General features: G+C 30.7%; 1 protein-coding gene across 3 annotated transcripts; it reads right to left on the bottom strand.

Moving 5' to 3' along the window:
• Positions 1–85: 85 nt before the first annotated feature.
• Positions 86–7,303, bottom strand: LOC125847700 (auxin response factor 3). Of its 3 annotated transcripts, none has more exons than XM_049527364.1 (12): positions 7,014–7,303; positions 6,554–6,889; positions 6,327–6,383; positions 5,727–5,909; positions 5,522–5,606; positions 5,344–5,434; positions 5,106–5,270; positions 4,202–4,321; positions 4,009–4,084; positions 2,134–2,296; positions 801–1,983; positions 86–419 (listed from the first exon to the last, which is right to left on the bottom strand). In XM_049527364.1, exons 2-11 carry the CDS (start codon positions 6,878–6,880, stop codon positions 1,004–1,006), a joined length of 2,247 nt encoding a protein of 748 aa, XP_049383321.1. In that variant the 5' UTR covers positions 6,881–6,889; positions 7,014–7,303; the 3' UTR covers positions 86–419; positions 801–1,003. The 3 variants fall into 3 exon arrangements, with proteins under 3 accessions (XP_049383321.1, XP_049383323.1, XP_049383322.1); XM_049527366.1 differs by having other exon boundaries at positions 5,727–5,906; positions 7,014–7,218; XM_049527365.1 differs by lacking the exon at positions 86–419 and having other exon boundaries at positions 706–1,983; positions 7,014–7,218.
• Positions 7,304–19,965: the final 12,662 nt, after the last annotated feature.

Here is a 19,965-nt window from a genome sequence, read left to right as displayed (position 1 = left end):
TTGCTTCGGCATGACACTAATAATTTGTAATTTCCACAATTAGAGACTAATAATAATACAGTAATGAAAATCAAGGAATGCAGGATTATCAAATAACAAAACAGGAAACTATATTCAGCCTGTTTAATTGCAGGACTATACATGACAATTCCTTAACAATTAAGTACAGTATTGTGTTCCTGAGATGAGAGCTTCTACAACAAACTTACCGTTTTATAGGAGCTTGAGTTAGTTCACAGCAAATCTAGACAAGGTAAATTAATATACAAATACAAAAGTCATCTCAATCCTAAAAGAAAAACCACTAGAAATTTCAAGCAGATTACAATTATCATACAGACAATCTTTGATGCAGCAACACAACTTCCAATTGTTACATCATAGTACAACAGCGTCACAGGAACACACACCAAATTTTCCTGCAATGTGAAATAACTCATATAAAGTCATGCTCATGCCCATATTATCGAAAGCAAAATTTAGGAACTGAAACCAAGTGACTGCTAAAGAGTACTGGAAAATAACAAGGCCACATCGCCGGGAAAACCAACTAGGTCTTGGTACATTGAACCAGTAACTGAGAGAATATCCAAACAGAATCTCTCATTGAAAACACCCACAGTTGGAATTCCTTCTTATAGAGTGAACTTTAATTATTCAACCAAAATTTAAACTTCAGACCATCTACAGCTATGCTCCCCCCAATAGACAAAAAGTAATTATTTATTGAAACTTTCATGAAATTATGCATTGATAATATATGAAAGTAGATCAGTGAAATATGTAGTGCAGGTACTTACAAGCACATACGCTCCTCAACGGTATCAATCTTCATTAAAAACTCTCAATTTTCATCTCTGGATAGGCATTCTACTGGCATACCAAATGCTTGCGCACTTAACAGCCAGAAGATTACAGAGCCTACTAAAATCTAATAATCAATAATGTTGCACACACATCCTTCAGTCTACATATTCTAGCACAACCTCACAACAAACTCCTGCTACAGAGCAATATCAAGAAGCACATCTCTTGCTGCATAGAGGTCATTTACTTTGGTAAAATTTGTTCCCACAACATTAGTCACCAATGGTGGCCCTGGCTGCAACTTTCCATCACTGGAAGGGAGAAATGTAGTTTCTAGACCATGTGAGTATACGGCTTCAGAGGGAATTTCCGCTCTAGTTGCACTTATTTTACTCTCAGTCAAGGGGAATCCAAAGATCCTGCAACTGGTTTTACATGTGGAAACTAAGTTTTGATTGCCTTTGAATGACGACTGTGTCCCAAGAGAAAGATATGAAATTCCTGTTTGCTTTTGCTCCTTTAAGAAACCAAAAGAACTGATTCCTTGAGTACCTTCCTTCCTACTGATGTCCTCAGTATGTGAACCAGATGCGAGATACCTACAACAGTTCTCAGACATATCTAAAGAAGCCTGGTTGCCAAGATCATGTTTCCCATGTTTATGATTGAACATAGGCTGGAACTTTGAAGCTGGAGGGCTTGGATGCTGAAAAGTGAGTGCAGAAGGTGGTGATGATGCTGAGACAGGATTAATTGGCTTGCAACGAGTATTATTATCCTGATTTGGAGCAGGCCACCTATTTCCATGGTTTGGAACCTGAATATCGACAAAAATACCAGTCCTACCTTTCTCCTGCATTTGGATACCGGCTTGAGCTCTCCCATAAGGAGGGCTTGTAAAAATTTCTTGACCTTGCAAGACCTTATTGAATCGAAGAGATTCACTAAAGCCAATGCTTTCATGGGACTTGTCAGTGTCACCAAGCAGGGGTCTGATGCTGTTTCCCATTCTAGATATCCCAGAACTAGGAAAACCAGGAAAGCATCTTATGCCCGCTGGACGAGGACTCCGAGCATCAAGTCCACCATAAGGAGCATGCATCCTCAAAATTTCTTGACCTTGCAAGACCTTCTGGAACCTAGAAGATTCCCCAAAGTCTGATACTGCAATTCCTTCTGTAAGAAATAAAGGCACAGACTAGTTATTACCATTGCAGAAGAATCATACTACTGAATTCAAGCAGGAATGAGATGTGAGTGTGTGTCTCTATAAGCACGTGTTGTGCTGTGTGTGCGCTCGAGAGAGAGAGAGGGATGAAGGGAAACCTCTAGGAATTGGAAAATCTGCCTTTGAAATAGGAAAGCCAACCCTGGTCCTCTTTGCAGAAGGCATCACCAAGCTGCTGGGCACAGGAGCTGAACCAGATGGCTCAATCTCCCATGGTGAAACCCGATTATGTCTAGACACATCAAGATCATCCCATCTGACCTGAAATATCCATTCAGTAACACATTAAGAGAGCCAAAAAAAAGTTTCTACAGACATGAGAAAAACAACTGTGCACATTGGAACCACTATTTAAGATGTCCAACTAATTCAACACTTTGTTTGGTCGAAAAGCAGAAGGAGATTTCATTAGCTAACAAAAGAAGGATGAAGAAAGCTAGAACTAACCATTATATTACATTCCAAGGGGAGAAATATACACATGTAAGTGACCTCAATAAATTAAAGTGAACTTACCTAGAAGTGATCAAAAACAGTCCTAAAAAGTATCAGAAGTAATTTCAATGTTGAGATACTTCTGCATGAATTTTCCGTAGTTGTAATTATATTACCAAATGAATAGCAAAACTCTGAAACAACAAATCTTGTGGCTTACCGTTTGCAAGTATAAAATAAACTTGGCAGTTTTAAAAAAGGTTTCTCATCTATTTGTAATCATTCCACCCACACTTTATAAAGGAAATATCTAAGTTGAAAAAAGTTGCAAAACACTAGTGAAAACATTATACAATTTTTGCAGCTATATTAGCATATCTAGACCTAGTCTTCAGACATTCACAATGTGATAACAAATACTAGAGTTATAGAAAGATCTTTTCTTCATTTATTATTACAAGTTACTTGGAGAAATGAAAGTATTCATTGATCATATACCAAGATGGTGTCAACCGTTTCATTTATTCTTCGCTGTAAAGAGGAAATTCATGTACTAAACTCCTAACATAATAAATGACTACTGTTGAGTCATTCAGATCTGTTTACATAGTGTTTACATAGTATTGACACTGCCTGCTGTATTAATGAAGTAATCATAATGAATTCATTGTAAGAAATTTGATTATATTCCTTAGAAATAACTAAATTCTTGACAATGCAAAGCTACACACATAACTTTATATATATATATACATACATACTAGCTTCTTTTCTAGCAATTTAATTGATTTGGTTGTGTTATGTTGGAATATGGTCAACCTAATGTCTTTAGAAGTATATTATCTTATACATCCTTCGTTCACTTTTACTTGTCACAGTTTGACTTGGCACACCCATCAAGTTAATAATTAATGATATAGATATTTTACCAAACTATCTCTTATTAAATGATGTCTTAGAAAATGATTTGGAAATAAGTATTTAATGTTGAGGGTAAAACATGGGAAAAAATTATTAGTCTTTTCTTGATATGTCAAAAGTGACGAGTAAAATTGAAAATCTATTTTAGGAATAAATGACAAGTCAAAGTGAACGGAGGGAGTATTTTAGAAATAAAGTAAAAAAGCTGAAAAAGATCATTTTTTAGAGCGAAAAATCCAACAGTAACCTAAGCAATGAAAAAACAACTTAATTGGTTTGGATTGGTTCCAACATCTGAAAAACAAATTATTAATCGAACTGCAAACAACCCTTACCTAGAAAACTAAATCTACATATGCAGACTATTCTTGTTTCCATTTTATCAATATATGAGAAAGCAGAAACTAGGTAACAAACATGAGCAAGGGTTCTATTTATCACAACCAAGGCACGCTGTGCCAAATAGATTATCAGCCCCCATACCTCCAACCATTTAACCTGAGTGAGAAAAGAACTTCCTCCTCTATTTACGATTACTTAACCAGATGTTAAGACTTAAGTGGAGTATCTAAGCTTTATGCCATCCGAATACAAGGAGTGCAGGACAGGAAACATACCAAAAGGCACCTCCATTTCGAACCTGGCCATCGAACTGGATCTACATCACTGAATCCCACAACAAGTCCAGTGAACCTGATACATACCCGTCAGATATTGATGTACAATGTTTTGAATCACCGAAAGTGTAAACAACCACTTCTTGAACCAAGCCTAAAGCGCACAAAAAAAAAAAGTAAAGTATAGACTAACCTTTGCTCAGCTGCATCTTCTGTTTCGACACGCATTTTAAACCTCATTCCAGCTGAAAAGGGATGTGCAAGAGTCTTAGAGAATTTGTGGTAAGGTACAATGAAATCCGATGAGCTACCCCTGAAATAAAAAGATCCACAGGACTAAGAGAAAATGGACTGAGATGGACAAGTAGTTTCTAGGATAGAAAGTAATCGCTTACAAAATAGACCAAAGTAAATATACTTAATTCAGAAATCAAAACGATCTACTAATTATATTGGTGCTACAGAGACTTCATAGGACCTCAAACTAAGCCAATAAATAGCTCAATCTCATAAGACAAGTATAAAGAACTCCATTTCAAATATTGTGTTGACATAAATCCTTTGTACATTGTCCGACAAAGCCATTGATTTAAATTTTAGAGAAACATTCATGATATGGAATTTGTAAACGAGCAGAACCCAGCGCATTCAAATGCAGTAGTTCCCAAACTCCCATGTCTAAGTGACAGCATTCCTCCACTTTCATCATAAAACAATATCATGTCTATTTAAGCAAAACGCTATCATTCCCCCCTAAGATCAATTGTTTTCAGACTGCACTCTAGCTTAGTAAACAAGAAATTTTCAAGGTACAAAAGGAAAAGTAAAAGGTAAGATAATGATTTAAGGAAAACCTCCCAAAAAAAATTAGTAATTTTCCCCTCATTATCCAATCCACATGTAGCACTTCAACTCACATCTAGTCAGTTGTTCAACATTTGAAAATCAAGCTTTGAATTGCAGTAAATACTTAAAATACAATCGGGTGAAAGTATTAGAAAAGGACACCATCACATGCAAAAAGAAATTAAAAGAACTTCTGAAATAAAATAGTATTGGAATAGCATAAGCTAGGATCTCTTTCAGGCATTGAATACCTCGGGTTGTAACAAATGTTGAAGACATTTCTGCTAGATATGACGTTAACGGCATCTTCAATGCCACTAACATTCAACGGTTTGCTATAACGAGCCAGATAACTAGAACATGTTTTTGCTTGGGCAGCTCGTCTCACTCCTAACCTAAGCTCTCCATCACCAGTCCTACAGAAATATTGGGAACATGAGAAATAAAATAACATAATGTGAACTTCTTTCCAGATTTAGCTTTTCACACCTCAAGAAAAGAACAGCGTCACCAGAAACAAGCTTCTTCTTGTTTACGAATGCACTCCATCCTGTAGTGAGCAGATGCCGTCGTGGCTGACCTGCAGTGTGAAAAAGTTCATTCATCATCCACCCAGCCCAAGCATTTTCTCAATTAATATGTATAAAAGCATAGCAATTTACCATACCTCGATAGATATGCCGAAATTTCCACTCTATACCATGCAGATCTTTGGCTACCAGCTCCTGTGAGGGCCTCTGTTGTCTGTAATCCTGCAGTAACAACAATGTGCTACTGTAAGTCAGACATTAAAATGGTATAAACTCATACAACTTCATCTAAACACTCTCATCTACTATTTACAATTCAAGTATACTTAAAGAAAGTGTTACCAAGGGAGCAAAGCAATCTTCTGCCGCCCGACGAGGGACAGAGAAACCACCATGAGTGCTGGTATCCGATGCAGTAAGAGTTTTGCAGAACATGTGTGGTGTTATTGATTTTCCTGCACCTTCTATTTCCTCCTCTTCAGTATCTGCATCAATGTCTCCATCCTTCCATTTCTGCTCAATCTGCTAATGATTTAAAAAATACTACAATGACCTCAATGAAAAGAAATCAATAAAACAACAGTTTCAGTAAATTTTGTTCATGATTAAAATTATAATGTACAAGCATTTCTGCAAGTCCTTACTTTATCAACAAGAACTTGCATCCGCCTAAACTTTAAAAAAGAGGAACATATCAAAGTTAATGACAAAAGCACCTTCCTAGCAAAACCACATAGTAATTCATATTTGCCTGATTCTCTTCTCTCTTTTTTTCTGCTTGAATAAAGCTCCAATTTTGGTTATCAAATAGCAATGGTTAAATCGGACTAAAATAAAATCACCCTCACAATGCTTCTACTTACCAAATTATACCTAAAGGAACTAAATTTAAGCAGCTAGAAAAGCAAATCAAAATCAGAAAACAATGGAAGCACATAATACCTGATTGTCAGGAACTAGTGAGACTTGTGCATAGACCTCATCAGTAGCCGCATCTGCCTGTAATTGAACACATATGACAACCAAATGCCAGGTAACTAAACAAATATTCATGATTCTCTACAATCAACACTAACACTAACAAGAGGAAACTACACAAGCAAATAGTTCAACCAATGATCCCAAATATTCAACAAAATTGACACTAAACAGAGGAAAATTACACTCACTTGTAGCTTCACATCTACAACGCGACAGAACACATGAGGAGGGAGATTACAAGCTATGGGCGGGTACTCAGATAAATGTTCCAAGTGACCTTGAGGTAGGTACACAACCGCACTTCCTTTCTTCGGCAGCGAAATCAACGGTCCAGCACACGCATGCCAGAGCTCCATACACACCGATGCCACCGCCGGCGTAGTTGACGACGTCAAATCCGAACTTCCTGACGCCGCCGAGGACGACGCCGGTGAATCCAATGACACCGGCGCCGCCGTTTCCTCTCCGGCATCATCGTTATCCACAGTATTCAGATCAATAAGTCCACACATCATCTTTAAACCCTAAGATTAAACAGAGAGAAATTCTCAGAACTCCTAAACATATATATATACACACACATAAATAGATGTATCTGTATAAATACAGAGACATAATAATAAAGTGAGTAATTAACACAGATAGTACCTTTTGCTAGTTCAACTGCGCACTCACCGCATTGCATAAAGAAGATGACCTCTCTTTCTCTCTCTTTGCTTTCTCTCTCTAAAAAGTGAATTGCTTTTTCTCTACATATCAAATCACACTTTATGTAAGTGTCCTTCAGCTCACAACATATACATACACATATATATAGAGAGATATATAGATACAAATAAACACATACTAAATAGATACAGAAAAAGTTGTACGTATAGATGAACCTGCAAATTGCAGCAGCTGCTGGAGCAGTGCTGCAACTGCTGGGTATAGGGTGGGGGCAGTGGGGTGGGGGGAAACTGACGAATAGTATGACTGTCTATAATTAGCTGTATGCATATGTATGTAGAGCCTATAGATACAGTATGATTTGTAACATATACATATAAGATACTGTATGTATAATAATCATACAGATAATGACTGGTCATTCTGAGTGGGGGTGGGGTGCGGGGAGGGGGTAAAGGAGAATGTATAAAAAAACTCCCTGTATTTTCGGGGGATGTCTATTGTGTCCCCTTGTTAATCAACAAATCTCTACCATGTCCCGTTTAACATTATTTAATTTTTTGGTTCAAATTTGACTCTATATTTCCAGACACAATAATATTTTATTCATTTCTCTTTTGGTTTTAACCAAATCAAGCAAAAATAATTGGGTCATTTTTTTGTTGATTTTAAGGTACTTTAAGTATTAAGTTATTCATTGAGACAAATAGAATGACTTATTTCTTCAACAATTAGCAATTTCCCACGCAGAATGTACATTTTTCGATGTCCATCTCGTATTAAATAAGTCAATTTTGTTTCTTAACTTATGTATTTAAATATATGTTGGTTCATATGAGCAGATTTGATATTTTAAATAAATACATGTACATTATTAGTTCACCTACTACTAATTAACATTGTCTCTTGTCTATATATCATGAATTGAATGTATATGCAAGTTGTATGTAACATCAATCACTCCAAAATTTTGTACTTATAAAAATGTTGGCTTAGTAAAAAAAAAATAGAAATAAATATTATAGTTATGTCAGTATTGGCTTGCAAAATATCTTATAACAAAATAGGGCGATAGTACATTGTTGGATACCTTGTTCGTCACGGGACACCGCTTCATTGAAAACAATTACAAGACATTGATATAAAGTTAAGATAATAATCAAAATAAATATATTGGATAATGAAATTATCTTCGTACGCCACTTTATACAACTTGAAAAAGAAAAAAATACATGTATTAGATTTATGTGGTATAAAATTGCAGATTAGAAGAACCATTTATCAGTTGTCAATTTGTCCTTGTCGAAAATTGCAAATTTTGGCGAAAGGATTAATTGATATTTTAAGTCTATTAATTTCAATGACAACTTGTCGACCCTAGTTTGGTTACTATAAATTAAAATTAATAATGAGTGTATAGTATGGTCTCAAACACAGATTGGGGTTGGCCTCTATGGTAGGTGTGAATGAAATGTGTGTCTAAACACTCCATTTTACCTAGGAGAGTAGCATTTATAGTTAGTTTTTTTCTAACTTTTATTAGACAATATCATTGCAAAGAAAACATGGAATTATTGAATTTGTCAGCAATCCCTAGATAATCCGTCGCTAAAACTTTGTTAGATAACTGGTTTATCGCTAATCTGTAGTTAAATGAGATTAGCACGAGGTTTTTAATGTTTAGCTATAAAACTATGTCGGTTGTTAATTCCATGTGAGTGTATATGTTAAACATTAAAAGTATTGTGAAAGAGCAAATTTAAGAGATTAATCTTCACTAAGTTTTTGATTATTTACATTTCTTTCAGTTAATTTGCATCCTAATATAAGATATTTATTATGCAGATATAGTATTTATTTTCCCTTGAAAAAAAAAATGTTAGATATTGTTTAATAGAGTATAAAAGGTAAAAAGTTATCTATGGCATATGATAGTGTAGAAAGTGCACAATAGGCATATATAGGGTATGTAAATAATTTTTAATATTAAAGTATGACAACATATTTACATTAAATTGCAAGTGATATAAATTATATAAAACTTGAGATACTTTCTGAAGGAGAATGGGTACTTGCGATTATAAATAACTATAGTATCATTTAATTTTCTCCCATTTCAAATAACTCTGAAATTAATTTACAAAGAAATTATTTTGTCTTATACCAAACACAATGCCAGCACAACTTTTAGTACTAGAATTACTCCCTGCATTTCATGCATAATAATTTATTAGTTCCTTTTTAAATTGTGCAATTCATTTTCATTTGTATTGGAGAATTTTACAAGCTGTAATAGAACAAAAAAGGGAAATTAATTACTTGGAGGAAGTGCATGCACTGAAATATAAATTTATCATGAAGATGGATAATAATCCAATTCATTTTTAATTTGTCAAAATTTGAACTAATCTGCTCATTTGTCAACTCTATGTGAGTCAAGTATCTATCGAAAACAATCTTTTTATCTTCAAAACTAACAAGATAGATATAAAATTACACGCATATTACTTTTTTCAAAATTCATTTATGAATTTATCATTGCATTAATGGTTTGATATGTGTATAGAAAGGACCTTAACCTTAGCATAAAATTAAGGTGGTCCACATGAATTTAAAATTTGGCAAAAGAATAAGGGAAAAGCAGAATCATAATAGTAACTTATTTGTAAGTACTAATTTTGATAATTACTTATACCAAAAGGGTAGCTGTGTCAACTTGTCCCTAGTCTGGACATAGTTGTCTTACAGTAATAAAGAAAAGGCAATGACTTTTCTTTCATCACTGGTCATAGAATTGAATTGCTAAGAACTCGACACATATTACTCCATTATTTAGAGTAGTAGGGGCCACCAAAAAGGGTTTTTTATTTTTAATCCGAAGATTTGTATTTAAAATATCCTAAATACAAAATCATCATTATTAAGAAGCATTTTTCCTTCTAAAATTTTTTGATTCGAATCTAAATTTATTCGACTCTATACATCGAATATGCAATCCAAAAAGAAAGGTAGGTGGGGGATACAGCCAGCAAATCACTGTTTGGACTTTACTTTAGTACACCAAATACTAACCCGGACAAATACGGGTTAACTTGATCGTAGAAAATTTATTTCCGCTTTTATCCTTTGTTTGGATAAAGTTTCTACACCACGCCCACGCGTTAGACTTCACATTCGTGTCTAAAATTAGGAGAATTATGCGAAATGACAAACGTCTAGAGTATATTATGTAATATAGTTATAGTTTTGATTATTTTTAATTCGTGCTATAATTATGGGAAATTTGTTATTTTAATTTTTTAATTGTATAAATCTAGAATTTGTATAGTTCGGTTACTGATTGTATGAATCTAGAATTGTATATGTTTACTCTAACTATTTGTATACAGTATTAAATAGTCTAGGGAGGTAAAAGGTCCTTATGAAAATTTAGTATCGCAACAGCAAATCCGATCAAAGTTAAGATATTTTTCAGACACTTATCCTTTTATTTTACTATTGCTCAAAATCACTTATTTTTTCCCAGAGATTAGTCAAACCCTTTAATTTTTAAAAATTAATAAACGTTTCTAGTTTTCAAATGTTTGGCCAACTAGGTTACTATAACTAACGGTTAGGGCTCGTTTGGGGTGAGAGATAAGAATAAATAGTCTGCGATAAGAAAATAGTCCTGAAATAAAATTTTGATGTCTTGTTTGGTTGACATATTTGGGATAACTTATTCCACCATTTATAGCAATGGGATAAATTATTTCATGAAAACTAATCTCAGAATAATTAATCATGGGATAACTAGTTCCCAACCAAACGATCCCTTAAAGTGTTAACCTTATTACGTGCACTTATGATTTTAAAAAAATATGTTTCCCTTAATCTTCTTTATTTATATACTTTTAAAGTTAAAATCAATTAATAATTATTTTATTTACTTATTGCCTCAGGGTCTAGGTCAACAAAGCCTCATAAAGTTGGAGCGTGAAAATAGATTACGTAATTAGCCTCAAAATTAAAATGGGTTGGAATTTTTCAATATAATCTCTTCTACCTGACTGATTTCACGATTCAAGTTCATTTTGACGGCTTTATATTCTGATGTGAAATTCAACAAAGATATTGTATACATCCTTTTCAAAAACTTGTCAATTTATAGAAGCCTGTTAGTCCTTTTTTTAATCCGCTATCAATTGTTCAGATTTGTTTTGAGCGTCATAACACATCCTTTAGGTATATATTCAGTCGTCCTTGTTAGATTCATTTTATCATCGTATTAAAGAAGAGTCTGACTTTATTATCATACTTATTACAATTCAAGTACATAACACATTAGCCATCTTGATCCAAGAAACTTTATAAATTTATCTTTTAGACTACGCCATCATCGAAAATCCAAAGTGAAAGATCTAACAATGAATTAACATTGAAATTAGAATATAAACCATACTCCTATTTACTCAAGAAACAAAAGATAAACAATAGAAAGAAAGCATTATGGAATGCAAAAAGTTGATCTCCTTTTACCAATAGATAAATAATGTAAGGGTAGGGCTCACGTGTGCGTGCCATTTTGGAAATCAACCAAATGAAAAATGGCAATTGGTGGTGTCATCATTTTGTTACACTTAATTATCATATTTTAGCGTAAATCTTATCTTAATCTTATCATTATGTTGCCCTTGACCAATTTTTGATAATGTTGTTTAACTTTGTCGCTTATGTTAATGGTCTATTTAAGAATTTTTCTCTAACAATAATTATAGGAGGTGATGACTTTTTTTTACTAAGAAAGTGAAAATCATTACTTATGCACCCATTCAAATTGCTTGTTAAATAATCCAAATATAGTACAGTAATATTTTATGCTTGGATATATGGATTAAGAAATTCATTTACTTCTTATAATTAAGAGGAAACTGACTGAAATTCTTAATTATGATTTTTTATGACATTCTCCCATGTCAAATTACTATTTTATCCTTTGAAAACTATACCATGGGGTGTGAACTTGGTGAGGGGGTGAAAATTACTTACATTGATTATAAATATGGAAAAAAATTTCATAATTTTAAAGAAGTTATAAAAAGATTAATAATGGAAGAATAAATAAGTATTTATAAAAGTAAACTACAGTAAAGGGGCCTTTGATTTTTAAAGTAAAATTAAAAAATATAAATGGTTTTCATCCGTGTGCAAATATTAAGATTATATCCGTTGATACCTCTTTTTTTTTTTTTTTTAATATTAGCTTTATAAGGAATTTTGAGAGATCAAATGAAATATTATTAAAGATGAAGGATAAAGTTCAATACTATATTTTTTTGAGTCAATCAAGCTAGCAAATTTCCTTAACTTGCTTTAAAGGGTATAAAGACCGGAGTTTTGACTTTAATGATTATATTTTGTCCGTGAAGATTTGCTCTATGGAAAATAGCCATTCACAAAACCTTATCCTAAAAAATATAGGATTAATATAATAATCGTAATCATTATTATAATGCACTAATCTCTTTAGGCATGATAATTGAAATCTTGAATGTTTGGATTGTCTTCATATTCCTTCTACAAAGAATTTTTTTTTGAGTATTATGTTCATACATTATTTGTCATATAAGTTTTTTTCGCGTTTTAAGAAATATTTAATATCCTAAATAGTAAACATTTCAATCAATTGACACTTCACTAATAAAAATAATATTGAGGGTGGACTTTAAAAAAAAAAAATTATTTTCTAAAATGTCAAATATTTTGAGACGAATCTATATATAAATGATTTTAATTCAAAACAAGTAAACCACTAATATTTGAAATCAATAAAATATTTTTTTTTAAAAATAAATTAATCAAAAGAATAGATTTAAAAAGCGTGATGGTAATACAATTATTATCACTCGACAATTTTGGTGGCAAAAGTTGTAAGTTGTAACTAATTTCAACTCACCAATACAAAGAAGCAAACTTAATTGATGACATTTACCTATTTACTTATCATAGAAACTGTGACTAATTAACAACGCTTTGGTTGTACAGCACTAATTAAGAAAGCTATTGAAATCTTACTTTTCTTTTCCTTTCACTCAGCAAAGTCCACTTTGTATAATTATTTTGTTACTTCATTATATTGTTGTTTGTTCTTTAAACTTTTCTCAATTAATTAATCGAAAATTCTAAAATGACCCCAAGTCATGTCATCTTTTTTCACTTTGTAACAAGAAATGAATATTGAATATTACTAATGGATAAAGGAAAAAAATTACGAGATCAATCGCCAATGCAAGTATGCATTGATTAATTTTCACGCGGGCGTTATGTAGGATAATAAAAGTGGCAATATGAAACTAAACAATGCAAATTAAATATGTATTCAAAATTGGATGACAATTATAATAGCAATATGGATTCACCACAACTCATAACTTCGTCATTAATGAAGCAAATGAAGGCTAACCAATTCTTGTAATGATTGACAAGAATCAATAGGTCGTTCTCAAGGCGCTATGAAATGAGAGTCTTATCTTTACCTATTGTATGTATTGGCTTGGTTTCATCCCAAACTAAAAAAGTATTCTGCTTGATGTATGCGTATAGAAATATTGATAACTACATAAATTAAAAGACTACAACTATAAAAATAGACTGAAAGCGACTCGCTCTATATAATATTTTTTAAGAGTAAATATGATTAATGATTCTTGAATTCGAAGATAACACGTGCCTAGAATTGATTGACTTATTTAGTTAATTACATTATAAAATACAATCAATTGTTGTCATTTGTCAATTGTAGCAAGCAACCATATTGATATTGAATTAACTAATAACTAATAAAACAAAAAGAATCTAGTACAAGTACTAGTAATATATAAGATTACTTGGTAACTACATAACCTTTCAAAAGGGAGGAAGAAGATAATGATGAGATGAGTAAAAGCCAAAAGAAGAAAGTAAGAAAGATGATAATTTAGGGAGGAAGAAAAAAACAAAAGAGAGACTGACAGCGCAGCAGCATATGTTTTGAGAAGATGCTCCGCAAAAAAGGGTCAAGACAAACAATCGCAGTGATTCGACACACTTTTTTTTTAGTCTATTATTATAATTTTTATTTTTTGCTTGATATAATATTTTGATATAATTGACTTAACTTTAATTTAGAATCACAATATTGAGAAGTTTTATTTATTTTTTAAACTCAATGTCAAACTAAAATAGACCATTCTTCTTTAAACAAAGAGAGAATATGTTATCAATGTCAAGATTATTTTATAGTATTAAGTCATTTCTGTGGGTTACAGAGCTTGTTTAACTTGATTTAAAAGTTAGTCAAATTTATTTTCAACTTTTAAAAATGTGTGACAAAGTTAAAATTAACTTAAAATAATTTAAATAAAACTTAAAAATTAAAAATTGAACTCCTCATACTTTTTAGTCTATCAATAAAGAAGTATTGAAAACACATCTGAACTTGACGTAAATTATTAGTTTCATCTTCAACTATTGATAGTTTTTAAAACACTCATTTACTTGACTAACTGGACTTAAATACATCTACAATCTTGCAACATGAGTGAAGATTATTTCAACATTTCTCTCGATTTTTATTAAAAGTTTCATATTTCTGATCACTTGCTATGTCATGTAACATATCACTATATATCTGAATTTACTTAGTTCAGTAAAATAATGTTTTTAAAACCGTCAATAATTTAACAATAAAATCAATAATTTATGCTAAAGATGAGAAATGATTTGAATGCTTCTCTCAAATTGGACGGTGTATATGAATTTAAACGTCAAGAAAAAAAGGTGATAACTGGCAAAAGATACATAAAAAAAGCAAATATTAATAGTGCAGGGCAGGTGAGTGGTTATTGCTTTGGTTCTGCATCATCTAGTTCTGGTTCTGTCCTCTTTTTTCACTGACACAAAACCCTCGACTTTTTCGCGGGGCTTTAGCTTTTACTCATTCATTTCTGTATCTCTCTTCTTCTTCTTGTCTTAATTCGTGTATGCATGTTTTCGCTGACTCCGCAACAGTAGCTAACCCTCATCAATACATTTATATCACCCTTTTACCTAGTCATATTATTGTATTCGTACTATTCAAAATTTCAAGATAATAGATGCGTTATTATTAAAATATTGATTTTAAGATATCAATTTGATCGGTTTTACTATCTACTACTTATATATAAGTGTGGATAACTACACAGGTGACGGTCAACATACATGCTTCACCTGTGTGGTTCCACACTTATATATACGTTTGCCTACTTTTTCTCTTTGTTTTATTTTTAAATTCTTTTATATATATTTAAAAATTACGTAAAAAATATTATAAATCATGATAATTAATAACTTAAAATATTTTTAAAAAACATATAAAAAAATATTTAGTTTGGACACTCTTATGAATCATGATAATTAATAACTTAAAATCATGATTTATAATATTTTTACGCAATTTTTAAATATAAAAAAAATTAAAAAATAAAATAAAAATCGGTTGCTTATAAAAATATCAATTAATTCATAAAATTAATCTATTTGTGTCACATAAAATGAGACCAAAGAAGTAACATGTATTATTTAGTTTGGACACTATGTAAAACGTATTGTAAATCTCAATTATTAACAACATATTAACTCTTGAAATTCTATTTGTGCTACACATATTGGTAGAGTCGTCAAAATGGGTTTAGCCCATGGGGCCAAACCCAACTCGTTATTGGGGTAGGGTTAGGATATGATTTTTCAAGCTCATTTAAAATTAGGGCTTATAAGTCTAACTCATATAAGCCCTTGGCCCTTGAGGCTTGATCGTGGCCGGGCTGGAATTGGCCCATGGGCCAAAACTATTTATTTAAGGATAACTTACAACAATTTCACTAGGATATGAGCTAATTACTTAAATGCACACTATGTTGTAATATTATGAGTCTAACCAGAGTTTGGTACGTCCAAATACATGTATCTTGCAATACATAGACTCAAAATTAGGTTAATTTGTTCTAGATACACTTTATCTAAGTGGATTCGCATGTATCTAGGATACATAGACAAATCCCGCGCCCTCACCTCCCTCTCATCTCACTTGTCACTCGCGTATCTGTGATGCATCACACCAAATACATGCATATCGCATATCTAGTATCTTAGATACATTCTAATTACACTAGACTTTTTGGTAGTGTTATTGAAACAACACCATTGTTTATCATATTTGATTTGAAAATCTTCTAAATTTTTTTATGTAATAAAATTTTAAGTTTGAAAAGAAAAAAAAAATTATAGCCCGTCCCAGTCCTCGGCCCTTCTAAGGTTGGATTGAGTTGAGCATTTTAAGGCCCTTCTAAATGAAGGGCAATCCCGCCCTACTCCTTTAAATTCCTTGGTCCGCGAGGCTTGGGCTGGTCCAGTCCTTTTTGACAACTCTATATTAGGTCAAGGGAAGTAACATATATTATTTAAAAATTACGTAAAAAGTATTATAAATTACAATAATTAACAACTTAAAATATTTAAAAATCATATTAAAATTTAATTGACTCTCTAAATTTTATCTATATTACATAAAGTGAGATAAAAAATAACAGATATTAAATCCGTGCTAGCTCAGGTACTTGCGTTTGGTATATATATACACATATACAGTAGTACTATACCCTCTTATTTACTAATCCAGAGCCACACAAAGCTTGACAGCTCATCTGTCTTGTCTACCTTATTGCCCTTCACGTGTTCCCTCCTCTTCCCCTCTGGCCCCAACCCCACCCCCTCTTTTTTGGGGTAAAGATAGAAGAAATTTTACAACACATTCATTTTCATATTTTTGAATTTTGTAATTTCAAATAATGTCTATTGGTTTAATGGCGTTAACATATTCCGACATATTACGTTTTTTGAAAAGATAAAATCAAGGACTTGTCTGAAAGAAAAAGAAAAAAGATTGATTTAATATTATTTCTATTATATTATTAATTAAGTATTTATATGTTTCTCATGTAATATAACATTTAAAATATATTATCGACGAGTTACTATTTTCGTTCGAATTAATGATTTTTTATTTTATTTTTAAAAAAAATTGTCACTTTAAAATGTAATTTATTATTATTTATATTATATAAAACTATTAGTTAAGTTTTTAATATTTGTAATTATTTTCTTAGTAATATAACATCTAAAAACATATTACTGATAAGTATACTACTTCTATCCTGAATTAACGATCTTTCTAATTTAATTTTTATTTTTATTTTTGTCACTTTAATTATGTAATTTAAAATTATAATTATTTTTCACTATAAAGAATGCACAAAATTAACATGATAATTCAAACAACCTACTTTTATGTTATAGTGATAAATTATTAAACTACATATTTTAATGAGTATGAAAATACTTATTGCATAGTTCAAAATGAAATAGAGGAAGTAAATTACAACGCGAAATAATTGGATACAAGATGAAATTGTTAATTTAAACAATTTTTAGCTACACGTAAATAAAAAAAACAAGGACAAAAAATTACTCATTTTGAACACCGTAATGCATTAGTAGAGAATTTATGAAAACAACGTAATAGTCTTGAAAGTTGAATATTCATGTAAAATTTAAAATAAATTTTATGATGATGCAATATTTATTATGAATTGTATTTCATCAATGATTTCACTTTTATTTGAATTATTCGTTAATATATATTATACATAATATTTGTTGCAATTTATGTCATATAGAAATTTAGAATAAAATATATTTTTATACTAAATGAAGAATTTGAAAATAAAATTTTATATTACATGAAGATTATATAGATTATAGGGTGATTATTTGTAAAAAAAAGGAAGAAGAAGATTATATTGTGAAATTGAAATAATAGTATAATATTAAAGAGCGAGGAAAAGATTTAATTTTAGAAATTAAAATAGAGAATTGGTTTGGAGTTGATTATCTGGAAAAAAATAGAAAATTATATATTTGGATAGTAAAATACACAACAAGATTGGAGATGCCCTTAGACATTTTAAAAGGGAGATGTGTTGACACTCCAATGAGAAGGTGTGAGATGTTGAATATGATGGGTTCGAGGTAAAGGCAGATCAAAGAAATATTAGATAGAGGTAATTAGATATGATATAGTGCAACTACAACTTACTAAGGACGTGAATTAAAGAGGCTAGTATAAAGATTGTGAATTGTGAAAAGGTTACTAAGTAATCGAATGTTGTCGCATATTTTGAGGGGATTAGACTTGGTAGTAATGTGGAGCACAATATGTGTCGTAGTATCAACATTGTTCATGTAGTTTCTTATTTTTTTGATACATATGGTGTGTTATTGTTTCTTTTGGTATGTTTTACTTATTTTTCGTACTGATTGACAAGTTTCATTCATTGTCAATATTACTTTGTTCATAAATATTTTGATTTGATGCATTTGGATTTAGAGCTTTTAGATATAATTTGTATATCTTCATAAGACAACAATAAAGAATGCATGCTCTACTCTCTTAATTTCAAACGTGTGTGTTTATCTTGAACATGTTAATGTTGATATTGTTGCTGATATTTTTTGTTTCGGTATACCTTTTAAAAAATTCACTCACCCTTAAAAAATAGAAAGTATTTCATTAAATCGTCCTTAATTAAGTAATGCCTATTTAATATGATTTTCTTATTATGCAAAAAAAAATAAATACTTATGTAAATATGAACAATTTTTTAAAGTAATTAATACTTTATTTATTATAAACCATTTAGTTTTGAACTAAATGTAAAAATTAAAAACATGCTATAATACTCTCTCTGTCCACTTTTTTTTAATCATGTTGTGCTTTTCGAAAGTCAATTTGACTAATTTTTAAAATTAAATTAAATTACATTAATTCGATATTTTAAACAAAATTGTTTAAATATTCAAAAACTATATAAAAATACTATAAATTGTAATTTTTTTGCATATCAATATTATGAAAAAAATACATTGTAAAATGATAGTTAAAATTTTATAATATGACTTTAAATGAAACTATGATAATTAAAAATTGACGAAAGTAATATGGATGAAGAGAGTAATATTCTCGAAAGTACAATTTTAAGTGTGATGTGGTCCTAAAGAATTTAAACGTTACATTTATTATCTTAGAGTTAACTATTTGCGGGACCTATTTAATAAAAACATATTTTTAACAAGGTACACTCTTCAGTTTCGAATTTGGCTTTTATTTCTATCCACAAGAGAGAGGAGTGATTCAATATTGTTTTTTTTTAAAGTCAAAAACAAAATTATTTGTCAATAAACAGAAACGGATCGTACAAGAGAGAAGTATTGGGGATTAATAGACTGAGTTTTTGGAAGGTTAAAAATAATTGTTTTAAAAAATAAAGTGTTTATTAATAAAATATTTGAGAGAAAATACAATTTTGAAGAGTAATAAAATGAATATTCATCAAATAATAATTTTGGCCAAAAACTAATTATTGCTTAGATATAACTATACTTTTTCGAAAAACACATTAAAGCAAAAAGGAGCTTAGAAACACTTTTATGAACTTGGCCAAAAAGATTAATGCTTGAAAATATTTTTAAAAATGAATTAGTCAAAACACAAATTATTTCCATCAAAAGTACCCTTTTTAAAAAAAAAATATCTTTTGAAAAAATGAATTAAAATGTACTTTTTTAAAAACTTGGCCAAGAATAGTTATTACATGATTTTTCTAAAAAAATAAATTAATCAAACACAACTATTTCTTACTTAAATATATGACTTTTCAAAATAGTTAGATTTTAAAAAAATCCCAAACATAACATACGGGGTCAAAATATTTTGTTTCTTTCTTGGGACAAAATTGGTATGAAATGAGAAACAAAAATAGGTCCTGAATAATTTACTTTTTTTTTTAATTTTCACATTAGATTGATTTTTATCAAT

Source organism: Solanum stenotomum, chromosome 12 (genome assembly GCF_019186545.1).
Source record: "Solanum stenotomum isolate F172 chromosome 12, ASM1918654v1, whole genome shotgun sequence".
In the NCBI taxonomy this organism is placed as follows: domain Eukaryota; kingdom Viridiplantae; phylum Streptophyta; class Magnoliopsida; order Solanales; family Solanaceae; genus Solanum; species Solanum stenotomum.
The sequence above is the reverse complement of the archived record's forward strand: the minus strand, read 5'-3'. Positions and strand labels throughout refer to the sequence as shown.